We start from the raw sequence: 16,516 nt of genomic DNA, 5'->3' as shown, positions 1-16,516 counted from the left end.
AGTATAAAATCTAATGGATACGAAAATATACGTTAATTTATTAAACTGCTTTGGATGTTCTATTTCTCGAGTCTGTCGTAACATACCTTTGTAACAAAGTTTAGAAAATTATTGTTGTTTCACAATGGTTTTAGTATTAGAGTATAGCTGTTATACCAACAATATTACCATACTAACATTGACATGTATCAATTATGTAAAATATAAAACTATGGACATTTAAAAATGTTTTACGATTTGCCATAAATTAAACAAATATACTAAGACAATGAAGAATCAAAATTTTTAGTTGAAAGGATGCAAAATTTACTATTACAGTTGAATAAAAAACTGCAGCTACGTGCTTTGTTTTATTGTATAAAACCGCCTTTTACATATTTCAAGAACACAATACTTAGACATTGAACTGCTTGGATTTGAAAATATGTAGATATATATTATCTTGTATCCAGTTTATTCGATTTTGAATAAACATTTTGCGCCTTAGTTAATATATCTTTCTGTACACTTTTTCGTGTCGGAAGGTAAAATATTTACAGTTAGATGCTGAGCTTTCGGTCGATAGTCCTAGCTGAGAAACGAAAAGAACGGTGAAGTGTGGCAGTAAACGCTGACTTTAGTTTACTCTCATGGTTACACGTCGCTTTGACTCGGGTCAGTAAGGGACAATCAAGAGTATTATTACCCCACAGCCCGATAAAGTTTTTAAAAACGCTGTATGCATTTTGAATATTATAAACAAGTTTAGACGCTTTTGAAACAGCAAAATGAGTTTGAAATCGGGCAAGAAAGATACTAAAATGAGAATAAGAGCATTTCCTGTAAGTAGTTGGCAAGTTTAACTTTGTCATTTGTGCTCTGTTAGTGTTATTATAGAGTATATATTATTATTACTATTAGTCTTACTACGTGCGTTATAAAGTTTAGTTTATTGTAACTTTGTAAGACTTATTGACAGTTAATTATTATGCTATTCATTGTTGCAGTTCTAATGTTAATTCAAAGTTAGCCAGTAATAACCAAAAAAGGCTTAGATACAGATATATATAAAGCAAAAAGTAAAATTAGGGTTAGCTAAAGTGTAACAGGTCATGCCAAGGAGCTTATAAACTTGATACAGTCATACTCCTATTCAAATTTGCAACTGTAAGTGTAATCTCTATTGGTACTGCATTGCTCTTGACTCTTTCCAATCTTCAAGTTCTTGAAACTGAGATTGATAAATCGCTTAGGATAAAAAACTGACAAGTCACAAATGAGACATTTGATAACTTGAACATTAGACTAGTCCACATAAATTTCTCCAGGGGGTATTGTGTGTGTTATATACATATATCTACTGAATGAATAAAGAATGATGTTTCTCATTTTACTGGGGGGCAACTGTCCCCCTTTACCATTCCCTGCAGATGCTCATGAACTTCAGCTCTTGTTTTTGTTTGGAAGGTAGATATTTCCTCAAATATGAATTCACCATTGAAGTTGAAGAATCAAGATTTGAGATCTATCTTCCAAAAATGTTTGGTTTATTTGATTTCTTTGTGGCTTGCACATGTAACTTGTTCAATTATTGTGTAAAGTCATGCTTAATAAGTAATAATTGTTTATATTCTCAGTGGTAATCTATATTGAGACCGGGTATAAAAACGAGTATTTTTTTAAAGAAAGAATCTTAAAAAAAGATGAAGTAAGCAATTCAAAAGTTTACAACTAGATTTGTACAATTGGATGAAATAGAAATGATCAGTTTCTAGAAGTGTGTGTTATATTACATCACAATAAAACTGATATTAATTTTTAATGATTTTTATATTGTCCCAATTTGGTTTAACCTGCTGCTGATGAGGTCATTCACCCAATACTAGAACTAATCAAGTTGGTTGGGCATGCAACATGCAAAGCTTTTGTCAAAGTGATATTTATAACAGTGATTTATAAGATATCAAATTGTATAGTATATAACATTTATGCGGATTAAACACGATCTGTAGAATGATTTACCTTCCCATGAACACAAGTGTAAAATCTCTATGCAATGTCTTATTGTTATTCATGTTTTAAACTTATAATCTCTCATCATGTGTCATTGTTGATTACAAATGTAAATAGACATAATTATTATCGTAATGAAACTCAATGAGAGTATATATAACTTTTTGTTGTGGTAAGCTGTGAAATGCATCGTAATCAGTTTTATACATATTTTATGTTTTAAAATTTCGTTTTTCACATGATCTTTAAAGTATTTGTTCAAGGTCAATTATGAATTAGGAAATAATTTATATTTACAGAAGCTAAAGTAATAGTTATTTGTATGTTTTTTTCCTGATACAATGATTAATTGAAAATAAAATGTTGGTTGATATGGCAAATCTCTATGGTTAAAAACTTATTGAGTAACTGTATAAAGGTTAATGAATAAATTTTTCTCTTCAAGGAAGGCAGGATTGCCAAATTTACAACAAAAATAAGCCACTCCATACCCAACCAATGTGAAGCAGTGCGATTCTGTCAAAAAGCTATATTAAAACAAGATAGCAATAAATATTGAAGCAACTAAAAAAACCAAAAACAATCAAGTAGAAATATGCAGATTAAGTAAACCTGAAAAAAGGTCTAGCTAAGTAGCATAAATGTGTGAATAACAAAGAATTATTTGGTCTGTGACTGTCTTTGCACACTCGCCTCTGATGAAAAGGAAAAAATTAAACATACCTTTATTTTCCAAAAATTAATCAATTTTTGCCATTAAAGTCTTGTAAGGTGCCAGGCTCAACTACGACTGAAGGCTAATCATTCCATAAGCCTGTCTTTTCCACTCTTAAACATGTATCCTCTCATCCTGTAATCTTCAGAATACAGAGAAAAAAAACAGATCTTTATCTTATCGTTCCCCTAGACAATTGCGTAAACTTCAATAAGATCGCCTCTTACCATTAATTTTCTTAAGAAGAAATAATTTAAGAAGCCTTAACCTATCCATATTAAAATAACTATACATTTTCCAAGTTAAACATTGAACTATTCAGAATTATAATATATGGAGCTATTTTTTTTCAATAATAAGACTGTGATAATAATTTAAATAGTAAATCTAAGGAATTTTGAAAATTTTTCCAACTGCATGTAATCAGAATTTTGAATACTTATTCACAGAAATTTGTAGTATGCTAGTGAGTATGTTAAAATGTTACAAAAGGTATAAAACTTTTTGAAAATATGTTTACATTACTTTAAACAGCAGAGACTTAAATTTTGACTATTCATAATAAGTTTAGACTAACTGGTGGCTGAAGAAAAGTTATTTAAAATGTCAGTATAGAACATAAATTATAATTTTCTTCAGAGAATGTAAGAGGTAATGCGTTTTAAGTTAATTATGTTCACCATTTTTGTTTCTAAAGTCACCACAGTCAAAATTCATGGTCATCATATATTGAAGTCAAGATCCACCCATTAATTAATTTTTATTAAAAGTTCTGAATGATGACAAAATTACTTGCGACCACTTTGTATGCTTTGTAGATAAGTAGATATTAAAAATTCAAAACCATTATTATAAAGAACTAACATCTGAAATTTTTGAAATATACAAGATATGATATTACTTTACAGTACTGAATTTTTCGATAATAGTTGAGGCTACATTTGTATAAAAATTATATATATATTGGTAATACTGTAAAAGAATTTTTGAAAAATAAAAAAATGAACACTTGACCATTTATGATAGATAATTAAAATTATTTTATTTTGCAAATACCAATAAACTGTTGTTGCACTCTGTTGTGTAATAGAAATTGATGTCAACTTGTGAATTAATAATTTTCCTACTTGCAAATATTTTTGTTAATAAATATTGAAACTACAAAACAATTTATATATCCATTGTTGTTAACCGCTGTATAGCAGCTCTAGAATGGCTCCGAGTTTTTTCAAGAACAAATTTTTAGTTCATAGCTCCATCTCTTGATCGATTTGAGATCTAATTACAGCCACAGCTATTGAGGATTCCCTCTTGTTTTTATGATACTTAAGCTAGTAATGTGAGATAAAAAGATCGCTAGATTATGTTTTTAAGAATATATTTACAAAATCTGACATGTATAATCATAGTCCCCATACCAGACTTATAGGGAGTATCATTCATCAGACATTATAGTGTGAAAATTTGAAGGTGCTTGAAATAGCATATTATATAAGGAATATTTAGGAGACAAATGGAAAAATTGATTTAATATTTTCTGAAGTAAAAAATGATCAGGGTTGTATGTAAGTGACTATAGTACATAAAAAAAGAAAACGTACCAAATAGATAAAAACTTAGAAGTGAATTAAAAAAACATTGATAAGTAGCATCAACCTCAGAGCTGAGAGTCTTAGGCTCAAGCTCCCATCAGGGCATGTTCTGAACATCATAAAATATGATATGTTTTATATAAATCATGTTTTCAATCACACTTAAAATGATGTTTTTCAAAGTAAAAAAAATATCAAATTTTCAACAAGCTGATGTAAGGTATTGAGATCTGATTACAAAATATAGTAAGAAAAGAATAAGCCAAATATGAATTGCATGCAAATACCACATAGGCACATATAAGATCAATGAATGCTACTGACAGAAATAACTAAAAATATTCCCTTCAAATTGATAATGTTCACATAGGAATTCATCCTCTCAACCATTATCTTAAAGATGATAGTAATTATGTGACTGTGTTTTTAGCCCTTTAAACTGCTATATGTACTATGTTAGCATCTAGCATTTTTAAATTTAAAAGGTTCACGAACTTGAACCACTGCTTATAAAAAGCCAACTCCTTGTGAAACAAAACTTAAGAGTTATATATTCAGATTTTATTTTGTATTTGCTTGCATAATATTAAAAAAAATTCAGGATGAAAAAGATCTTCTTTTAGCTTGGATTTGATTCCAGGATTCTCTAATTTACACTGTATCAATTCAGATCAAGCTTTTGCAAGTCATCCACAATTTATATGGCCACAGTATTGCTTCCGTTCAACAGAATGTTTTCTCTTGAGTCAGTGTTCAGAACTAACTATACCATCTGTCTATGGAAGGGTTGGGTGACCTAAGGAGTGTTCATTATAACATACAAATAGCAAATGAACATCTGGTCCTTTAAAGCTGTCCTTACACACCCACTTTTAAGAAAAATAGAAAATCAAACCCACCTTTTATTTTTCAAGAAGCCATTCATTCCATTCTTCAACTCTGGTAAGATGCCATTCTTCACTACTATTAATGGCAGTTCATTCCACAAACTAATCACCCTGTTAGAAAAATATAACTATTTTAACTTGAGCCTTGTATGCGTTTTCTAATATTGAACTTGTATCTTCTCCTATTCTCTTCAGAATTTGTCAAAAAGAAATCAGATGCCTTTATTCTATTAATCCCCCCAGGTAATCTTGTAAACTTCAATAAAATCACATCTTTCCCTTCTTTTGTTAAAGAGATCATAACCTATCTCCATAAGATAACTCATCTTCAGAATCATCAAAGTAGCTTTAATCTGAACCCATCTGGTAAGTCACTATCCTTTCTTAAATAAAAAGACAAAAACTCTTTGCAATATGTAGTTGAGGCCTAACTAGTGATTTGTATAAAAACTATCTCTGGATTTTTAATTAATATGCAGGGTTTTGCCCATAATGGTTGGTATCAAACAGATGTACCCGACACTGGGAATTGCTCCTGGTACTCCAAATTTAACAAAAGTTGTTAAATATCACTAGTTTGCATACAAAAAAGTCCAAATGTATAATTTTTATGCACATTTTGGTTATTCTACACGTACATTTCTACAATTCAATTTGCTTGCCCCAGACCTGGACTATCACCTTAGGAATGTCTTCACAGCTTTGGTGCTTGGTAGCACTTTTGACACTAACCATGAGAATTACCAGCCATTGAAAAATTAATGGAAAGAACCTTTGCAGGCTCTCATTTCAGTGCTAATGAATAACCATTAGACTTTATTTCTTGTGTTAGCTTTTTCCTGTTTTTCTAAATATTTTGAATTTTTTAAAGATGTTGAAAAAAACTAAGTAAAACATATCTTTACATTATAGATTTATTGTCTTCTTTTCAAAACTTTTGTTCAGAGTTTGAGGAGTGACAGCTTATGACCACATGTAGTAATTATTTTGTTAATGCCATTTTCTTGTATTTTATTTTCTAAACATTTGTCTTCTGTGTTTTTAAATGTGACCCTTTTGCCATTAATTGGTAATAGTTTTATTTAAAATTAGCCTTACCAGAATTTATGATCTATTGTATCATTAACATAGTCTTCAGTTATTTAGAAAATACATTTATTATTTTCTTCAATTTATTAACTTGTTTAAGATTCTTTTATTTATGAAGATTGTACATCATAGAATTGTACAATTTTTTATGTTTTTATATATAGGGCTAGTAAGATTGTTATGTATATTTAATATACTGCCTTGTAGATGACTATGGATGAGAAATATGTACAAAACATATGGGCTCTTCTAAAAAATGCTATTCAGGAAATTCAGAAAAAGAACAACAGTGGGTTGAGTTTTGAAGAGCTGTATAGAAATGCATATACAATGGTGTTACATAAACATGGAGAAAGACTGTACACAGGACTAAGAGAGGTGGTCACGGAACATCTAATTAACAAGGTTTGTTTTAAAGTTATTGTTTTCTTTAGTCTTATTTTTTAACAAACATTTAATTACACTTTTTCTGTGTAGCAAGTCAGATTTAGAAAATTAGAATGGTGACATGGGAGGATCACTTGACTTATTTTAGAGATAAAAATTTAGAAACATTACAAAATAACTAAACTTAATACTAAATCTGTAAATAAATTCTTAAAAACGTGTTTCAAGTGAATGTGTTTAAATGCTGATTTTATTTTATCTATATCCAAATCTAGAGCTGGGCAGTTAGTGGAAATAGCTGATTGATTAATTGTTAGGCTTATTAATTGATTACATTCAACTAATATGAGATTAATCTTCCTATTTTTGGTTTGTTTTGGGTCTTTTTAAAGAGATTTTGGAACTACTGTTCATTTAATATGATAAACATCTTAAGGTACAACAATTTAGGATTAAGTTGCTTCTTTCATCTTATCATATACAATGTAGTATAAAACCTGTAACAAGCTGAAATGTGATTAATACTGTTCCTTGGGTGGTTTCCCAAATATTCACACAATTACTCTACTAAACCTAATTTTCCATTAAAATGAGTGTAATTATATTTCATGTGATGAAACTAGTAAGATTTTTGTCACATTGTGTGATAGATAATATATAATTTAGTGGTAACAAATACACTTCGATTCAACAAAAATGAAAACAAAGACAGTATAACATCTACTATTCAGTAAGAAAACTTCTTATTATACGAGGTGAATTCTTTGCAGATATTAAAATGATTTATAAGGTGGATATTGAAGCAGTATAGAAAATATTAAAATCGTGGTAGTATGAAAAGTCTTTAATAACAAGTTTTGCATATTTTTTTAATTGCATCATCAGTGTGGAAAACTTGGAAAAATAATTTTATAAGCATTAAAAATATAAAGTTTTTAAGCAAAGTTAAAAAAAAATACATTTTACAGTAGAGGTGGGAAAAAACTGTAGAAACATGCTTGTAAACTGAGAAATCAATTAATAACACAGGCCTGTGAATTTAAACTTCACAAAAGTTGTTTTGGTTTTAATAACAGATTTTTCTATACTTCAGTTATGCAGATTTTGAAAATGATATTCTTTCTTTTCTATCACTTAAGGATATTTTACAAATTGGAAAGAAAAAAACACTTTCTTAGATCAAATTGTTTCATTTACTGCAATGAACATTTTTTTAATATTATGTTTGTTAACAAAAATACAAACAAACTGAAGACAAGGGAAGAACATTGAGGTCAAATGAATATGCATCCTCATTCATCCTTATTCTTTTTGTGAAATCTACATCTTTTAGTCTCAAACTACGTGTTGTGGTCCTTCTTTTATATGTTGCGTTGTGATGTTTTATGAAAAATCTGTAAGTGATGGAGAAAAATGGATATCATTTTTGGATTCAGCATACAGGAATTACTGTAGAACATGTAAAAATTTCAAGCAATAAAACCATTTCAGGCCTGTGTAATACAACTTGAAGCTTATTATATTAGGCAGTGTTAATAGCTTTCTCTTTCAGGGCATTATATCTAACTAGATTTAGTTGAATTAAGTAAGATTATTGTTTGTGTAAGAAGCTTAATGATTTAACAGTATTGCATATTGTTTCACTGTTATTAGTCCATGATTATTTGTTTCTAACAATAACAGTGAAATGAACAAGTTATTCAGCAAACAATACTTGTTTTGAGCAAATAAAGAATGATGAGTATCAACTTGCTGTAACTTTTTTTATTAAAGCAGTTTTATCTTAAGTAACACTGATTATGCTACTAGCTTGTAATAAGTAAGTAAAATATGAAATTAAAGGTACACTATTATTTAAACATACAGAGTAAACACAAACAATAGGCGTCACTAGCTAATTAAGTAACCATTAGGCCACACCCTCATATTTGTGAGTTGTGTACAAGCAGAATGCATGCATATTGTAAGACATAGTCATGCCAATGGAAGTAGTAATATCTAATATTTTGATTACTAGAATAGCTGGAATAATTGTAAATAGTAATAATCAAAAACATTAATTTTTATAACTAATTATTTTTATGAGTTGACACACTAATCGGTTAAACTAAACCTGAAATTAATCATATGAGAAATCATAATGGCATTATTTTGATAAGTTGGAATAATTGTAAATACTAATTTTGTCAATTAACTTAATTTCGTGAAATGTAAGTGTAATTTTGATTAATTGAATATCATACATGAAATTAATTGATGTAATCGGTGCTCATAGGCAATCAATTATATTGATTAATTGAGCTAATTAGCAGCTGTACTATAGTTATCTGTTAATTTTTCTGTATTATAGTAAGATAATTGATACTTTTTTTCAGAGCAAACTAATTGTGCTGTTGTGACACCTATATGTGTTAAATCTATTTTATAGGATTTCATAGAGAAAAGTGGTAGTGACATTTATGCTTATGATATGGTCATGTGATATATGTAATAATTGCATCGTTGATGCTCCTTCCAAAAATAGCTCTTAAAACCAAAACTTTTGTTTGCTTTAAGTTAATAGTTTAAATGATGTTTTATAATTGTTTGAAGTCTGTGAGCATGACGTATTGAAAGAAACGGTTGTCATTTCTAATCATTAATCCTATGTACATGGGTTAAACTGTGTGTGTCACAACCTTTTTACAAATATACATTCAAAATCTAATTGAAGTATTTAAATTCATACTTGATACTTGTTTGTTCCGAATTGCCCATTTTAGATATTCTTATTACCCATATATGAGCTTTGAGTTTAATATGAATTACACGTTCATGATATAGATATTGCTAAGACAATCTAATTTTCTTCCTTTATGCAGGTGTAAAGCAGAAAGTCATACTCATGTGCCATGTCTTTCTACTACATACTTTCAAAAAATGTTTATAATTCTCTCCGACATTTATTATTTGAGTATTTAAACAATAGAAAGAAGAGATTTCATTTTACTGATTTTTGTATAAGGCTAGCTCACTCTCACAATAAGTTTGAATTATGCAGCCTGTAGTTTCTTTTGCTATTGCTGAGGTTGCATCAATGTTTTTTCTATTGTTATAAAAGTAACTAAAGTGTAAAAACAAGAAACTTACTAGGTTAGATAAGAAAAAATTAAAAAAAAATCCCAGCAAGGTATGCATGTGAACTGCTTGTATGTTATGTAATTCAATACTTTGTTTATCATAACTTGAACTATGTACTTGACAGGTGATGTATACCTTTGTTATGCAGGTTTAGTAGCTAGATATGGTTGAAAAAGAATAAAATTTAATAAAAACAGATGTAAACTGTTACAAAACTTAGGCTGTTTAGGATAAATAATTGTAAATTTTCTGTTACAATCCGTAGTTTTTCTAGGAAGAAAAACGGGTAATTTTATTCAATGTTTTTGTAATGGGTACAAGGTCAGTCAAATGAATTAAGTCTGAATAGTGTTAAGGTAGAGAAAATACCAGATGAAATATATAGGTTTACAAAAAAAACTTGATATTTAGTTAGGAGATTCTAGAGGTTATGAAAATGAAATTTGAAAACTGTAAGATGATAAAAAGTATTTTTAATTTTGACATGAAACTGACTAGATTAAATTCAGTGAGAAATTGTCAGTAGAAATACTTTATTTAATATTTTGATGTTTATGTACAACATACATGTAATGTGTACTAAAAGTGTACCAAATTTTGTGAAGATACACTAACAAAAGTAAATTCAGAAATTATAGTGAACATTATTTATACAATATGGACTCCATTCAATGGACCAACCCTGTGCACAAGGTATTAATTACTTAGTCTTATTTTTTGTATTACTAGATACTTATTACTAACTATACCCCGTGTTTCAGCTGCTAATCTACTGCTATTTTCAGGTAGGTCCTATAAAGGACTGTACATGGTGGTAATGCTAGAATTCAACTTAAGATTTTCTTTAGAGATGAAATGAATATATGAAAAAAATATTTTTTAGCTAATTTTCAATTCAAAACTTGGTATTTAAATATTCATGTTTTTTTAATACCCTACATTTTCAAGGAATTGTGTTGTATACAGCCCAGAATCAATTCTTGAATTCAAAGCACAAGCATATTCCACCAATTACAACCTCTGAATACAAACTATCAATACAAATATATTATTTAATTTAATTTGCAGCTCATAGAAAGTTTGTTCTTGTTTCTATGATTTGTTATTAGCACAAGCAATTTTGTTCAATTACAGCATCTGGAAACTAGGGTTAGGCAACTTAGTCGATTACCTATGAGCAGCAACTGCATCAACTACTGTCCCATAAACTTGTTGGCTAATCAGAATTATGATTAATGTCACAAAATTTATCAATTAATTAATATTACTGTTTCTGATTACTACTGTTTTCAATTATTTCAACAGCTGGTTAATCGAAATTACGATTAAATTGATTGTAAATAAAATAATCAACTAGTCAAAATTAGTTTTTCCAATTATTCCCGTTTTAGATTATTCCAACAATCGAAATTACGATTAAATCTATTGTTGTGAAAATAATGAATTAGGGTTTTCAGTAGTTACTGTTTTCGATTGTTCCAAATATCCAGATATTTGAAATATTGTCCTTATGTTTGTTGTTAAGCACAAAGCTACATAATTTGTGGTTTCCCCTCCCCAATGGCATAGCAGTAAATATGAAGATTTATAATGTTAAATACTGGTTTTCGATACTCATGGTGGGTACAGCACAGATAGCCCATATTATAGCTTTGGGCTTAACTATAATCATAATGGGTGTGTGTATGTGGGGGAGATGCTTCATGATTTGGGTCTCTTTGGTTTGATTCCCATTGTCACTAATTTTTCTCATGCCATTGTAATTGCAAAACTACTAAGGCTGTCTGCCACTGTCACTAATTTTGAACTGCTGATTAGATGGAAGGCAACTTGCTGGTACCACCCACCACTAATTTTGTGGCTACATAAGTATTATGTATAAAGTATAAATTTACTGTTTTTCACACAGGGTTGTGTTTCTAATCTATAACTGCATAACTGTATTCTTAAATATAGTATATGCAGGCACAGGTCAGGTGGAGGGGGACTACAGTGTCCAGATTCTTGTCCACTATTGTTTCAGAAGTTAATAACTATATTCCTTAACGCAGGCTTCAACAAATGTTTTCAGATCTAGGAGCCAGGACCGATATAGAAAAGTAATATAATATATTCTGGGTCAGTTGTGTGGTTATGGTACGAGACATACAGTTTTACACTAAAAAACAATAGGTTCATTATTAAACTTTATTACGTAACATATATTAAAGTTAAACTTCAATATGTCCTATTATTAAAATAGTAGAATAAATAACTATAACTTAGGTGAATTCTCGCAATGAATGAAAGTAAAATATAAATAATCATTGCAATATTGATAGGCCAAGCAGGTTGTGTCACAATAGGTCTAATCACTACAACACTGTCCAACAATAAGCGAAGGATTTTTGGTGTGCCTAACCTGACTTCACTACTGTTTGTACCGGGAAATGGGGACTATATTTATTGACTTTCACAGCAACGAGTGCATGCTAATAATCATATGATATGAACAACCAGTTGATACTATTGCCTGAGCTAACTGCCTTTGTTCCTGTCAGAGTTTAAACATGTGCAATATTTTTATCAATCGTATTACTAGAAATAAAAATAGTATTGTAGTTGTTGGATTATTACCCAACTGAGCTACTTACAATGATTTAATAGGCTTTCAAATTGATTTTATTATTAAAGTTACTAGTAGGGTGTGGTTATAAATAAATAAATAAAAAAAACTGACATTTATCTATTTTATTTTTTTTCTATAAACATCTGTATTGTTTGTTAAATGTGTGTTGGTTTTTGCACATGTGTAGAAAAATAATTTCCTTTCCAACAATGAAAGAAGTATTCAACGAATTAACACATAATGTAGGCCTATTGCCAAAACTAGTCATTTGTTTAAATATTTTATTGTTGATGTTTTGAGGGTGATAAAGTTTATTAACTTTATATAAAAAATATGTTGTTTTAAAGTGTCACAAAATAGTAATATGTCAATATTCATCAACCAAAATTCAGTAGTTTTTGAGCACAGTAGTCTTGTCAAAATTATTATTAATATTATTTTCAGGTTGTTACAAGTTTTGTAGTACTTCATGTATGATACACTTTCTTGCACAACAGTGTAGGATGAACAAAATAACTTACTCCTAAATTAGTGTACCTGAAGTCGGGACTTCCTCTAGTTTTTACATATTTTTGCTACAAATTGTTAAGGCAGTTTTATGCATTAATTCTGAATTAATTAACTCAAAATATTTTAAAATTGAAATTTTGTCTTGTCCTTACACTTATTTAGTGTAATTCATGAAGAAAATGTTAATATTTTCACTTCTGCACAGCTGTAAACAAAACAACCTATTTGTCGATACTTTTTAGAATTTTCTTGCTCATCTCAAAGAATAATTATTCTTACAAAGAACCTATTACCCTTTGAGAATATGTTATCCATTTCTTGGTTTTTCCAGTATTTTCCTTAATTTTTGTACAGGCCTTGGTTGAAACCTTGATATGGTGCCACATCAAGTGGTTTGATCACTTACTAACAAAACACACCTTTGAAAGCAGCTGTAAAGGAAATTTAAATAAGATTGGATAGAGCAAGAAAGAGACTATCATGTATTAGTAAATATATAGGCTTAAGAGTTTGTTGTAGTTTCTGAAAGCTTTCATTGAGAATTGTGAAAGTACTTGTGTGTTAAACTATATCTGTTTGAAGGTTACAGAAACTGTCTCTAGTGAAAAGACATTAGATAACTTGAGATGAGGTTAGTAAGCCTATACACTTTAGAAATGGGTTGAATGGGTAACAAAAAAACTTTATTAAAAGTTTAATTCAGTAACAAACTTACAATGTTTGGAGAAGGTTTTGTCATCATCAGGTTCAGTTTATGTATATGGTGCCAAGTAAAGTCACGACTGGAGATTGCTTAAGGCTTAGAAAAGATATTTTGTTGATGTTTAGTTCATTGTTTGAACTAGCGTATAGCCCATCAAAAATGACGAGGCAAGTACTACCACCCCCACCCTATAGTATACCCTAACCTCACATTTCATAGGTAACTGAAATAAATAAATTTTGAGAAATCAAGCTTGACCAACAAAGAGGCAGAAAAGTGCAGTAACCCCTGTTACTAATATCATAATGGGTAGACAGTAATCAAACTTTTCTGTCTGGATAAGTGCATTTGGGCTTTCATGACTCCTCCTATTCCAAGAAAGCAAGAAAAATCAAGTGTGACATAACATGATATACACTGGCTTTCATATAGGTTAGATAAATATGCTATAATTTTATTGTTGCAATATTTATAAACATGAGGTTTTTTATTGCATTCAGCAAATAAAATAAGTGTCATCAAATCAAATAAGTTTACTGTTTGAGTGTGGTAATGATTGCAGAATATTGCAATGACTCAAATCTTTATTGAATATTGTTTTTGTGTTTATCCTATTCAAACAATGTACATGAAGAAATTATCTAACTGGCTATTTAATTATAATTGTGACATTTTGAATAAAAACATTATTACTCCTTATCATAATAGCAAAACATGTTTTCATTATTTAAATGTCTATTTATTTGATTTACTGAGTATAATATTAGCATTGTAATTTACATTTTATCTAGGAACTATGTATAAACTTAATTCAAAAACAAAATCTGAAAGATAACTTAGAGTTGATATTTTACCTTAACCTTCAGTCGATCCACTGTTGATTCTGAGCTAAATATTTTTATCTCCTTTGTTTGTGGACTCTTATACAAATATTTCTGTTCAGTGCTATAGAAGTCTGCAATTTTGTCAACAGAATCATTACCCCATATTGCCAAGTCAGTGTCATCAAATTTATACCTGGAAGCCCGAAATGAAAAACTTTATAAAACTTGGGCACTACACAAGGACTTGAACAAAATTAAATTAATACAAAGCTACATTTACATTGGCTAACATTAATCCTCATCAGTGCAACTGGAGTCCACATGGACCGCAACAGCTTTCTCTGTTGTATATCTTTTTATATAATCATTATTAATTTATATCATTTTGTGAATTTTCAAGCAGAAACCCTGGATCAGTGTGATACTATTGATTTTTGAAACAGGCAGACGGACTAGGTAGCTATAATCTAATATTTATCTGGAGTCTTTGTGGACCCCTTATTATCATTGACTATCACTATATATGCAATTACTCTTGTAGCATACAAAACAAATTTCTAAATGTTATTTCACTATATTGGTTGTTATAGAGGATAATCCATCAGAGTAGTACAGTATCATCTTGTCTGTTTGCTTATAACATCATTGTGGTAAGTATGTATGCACATCTCATTCCTTAAGAAGTGTTCTCTGCGATGACTGTTTATAATGCCCCATTTCGAAACATATATACCTCAGCTTTTTGCCCATCTAAGCATTGAAAATCTTTGCTCCAGTCTTTTATACCCCATTCGAATGCCCTTAGCAAATTCTGATTTGCAAAATTCTCCACCAACTTCAATGTGCCCTCTATCTAGGTACTGTATATAAGCACTTCATTCAGATAATGTAATCGCTTTTTCTCGCATTTGGCATGGGTTTTTATAAGCAGGAGTGTTGTGATTATACACAATTTATGTTTTGACTTTGAATGTGGTTGTCGTTACTACGGTTATATTTTTGTTTATATACATGAATTACTTTAACAAAAAAAACATGTACCAATGAGTTAATGTTTTTACTATGGAGGCCAACCAGACCTCTTTTTCCACCTCTAGTATCTGGCATTTGTCAATGGCCAAGGGAGGGGTCACTCTCAGTCGAAGCTGTTCATGATATGATCCGTTGCGAGATGCATACATATATGTGGACCAAGGGTGTCTCTCTGGAGGGTTCTGAGGTGGCTTTTGCAAATGACCTGGGACCAGCTGGAGAGAATTTAGACCCGCTTTTTCTGGCTCTTTCTTTTACTAGGTTGACCTCAACAGAGAATCATTTTGATCAGCCACCTCCAGCCCCTTTTTTTTCAGTTGGTTACTTGGGTTTGTGAAGTTTTGGGGGTCTCTCCTTGCGCATTTGACTCTACTCCTTCCTTGTTGGCAGAAAGGACAGCAAGTGACTACTTGGTTTTTCCTTCTCCTGATATTGCTGTATACGCTAGGAGATTTCAATGCCTTGTCTCCCACATTTATCAGAACAGTATGCTTTGGCCTATAACTGCCAGGAGGAGGTATATTTAGATTCTCAATGGATGGACCCCTCCTTTGGATCTGTGGGAATCTAGATTTGAACCTATGATCACTTTAACCTTACTGACATGGGTATCCTTTACTGCGTATGACACAAGATTTTAGTGTCTTACATTCAAAATGTTATTAAACTACTTTATAAGTACTTATAATGTTGTACTAATTAGAATAACATAAAATCTTAGCTAATAATCCATATTTTAATCGTATACAAGTTTTAAGTTCTTAATTCTACGAGACAATATTATAAAAAATCCTGAATTTTCATTGTTGTGACCCACGTGACACATTTTCTCTTTGCATTTAATTATCCCTATTTTTTCCACCACTTCTCGAAAAAATACGAAATAGAATGTAAATTACTCTATAAAATCGTTATTGCTCAGACAAACCATAATTTTTATATTCTTCAATTTTGTTTGATTAGAGAGCTATCATATAGAAAATCAGACCCTTCCTTTCACATCTTCTCTTTCAGAATTCGTTGATAGTTCTCTCTTACTTTTCATTACATATTACCT

At 30.0% G+C, this 16,516-nt stretch overlaps 1 protein-coding gene across 1 annotated transcript in view; it reads left to right on the top strand.

The window, feature by feature from the left end:
* Window positions 1-483: 483 nt before the first annotated feature.
* LOC106459924 (cullin-3-like) overlaps window positions 484-16,516 on the top strand; it is a 76,669-nt gene continuing 60,636 nt past the window's right edge. The window contains exons 1-2 of the mRNA XM_013919589.2: window positions 484-821; window positions 6,483-6,680. Of these exons, the coding sequence (XP_013775043.1) occupies window positions 768-821; window positions 6,483-6,680 (252 nt within the window). The 5' untranslated portion in view covers window positions 484-767. The remainder of the gene's footprint in view (window positions 822-6,482; window positions 6,681-16,516) is intronic.

Source organism: Limulus polyphemus, unplaced genomic scaffold (assembly GCF_000517525.1).
Source record: "Limulus polyphemus unplaced genomic scaffold, Limulus_polyphemus-2.1.2 Scaffold682, whole genome shotgun sequence".
NCBI lineage: Eukaryota > Metazoa > Arthropoda > Merostomata > Xiphosura > Limulidae > Limulus > Limulus polyphemus.
This window is presented reverse-complemented; position numbering and strand designations above follow the sequence as displayed.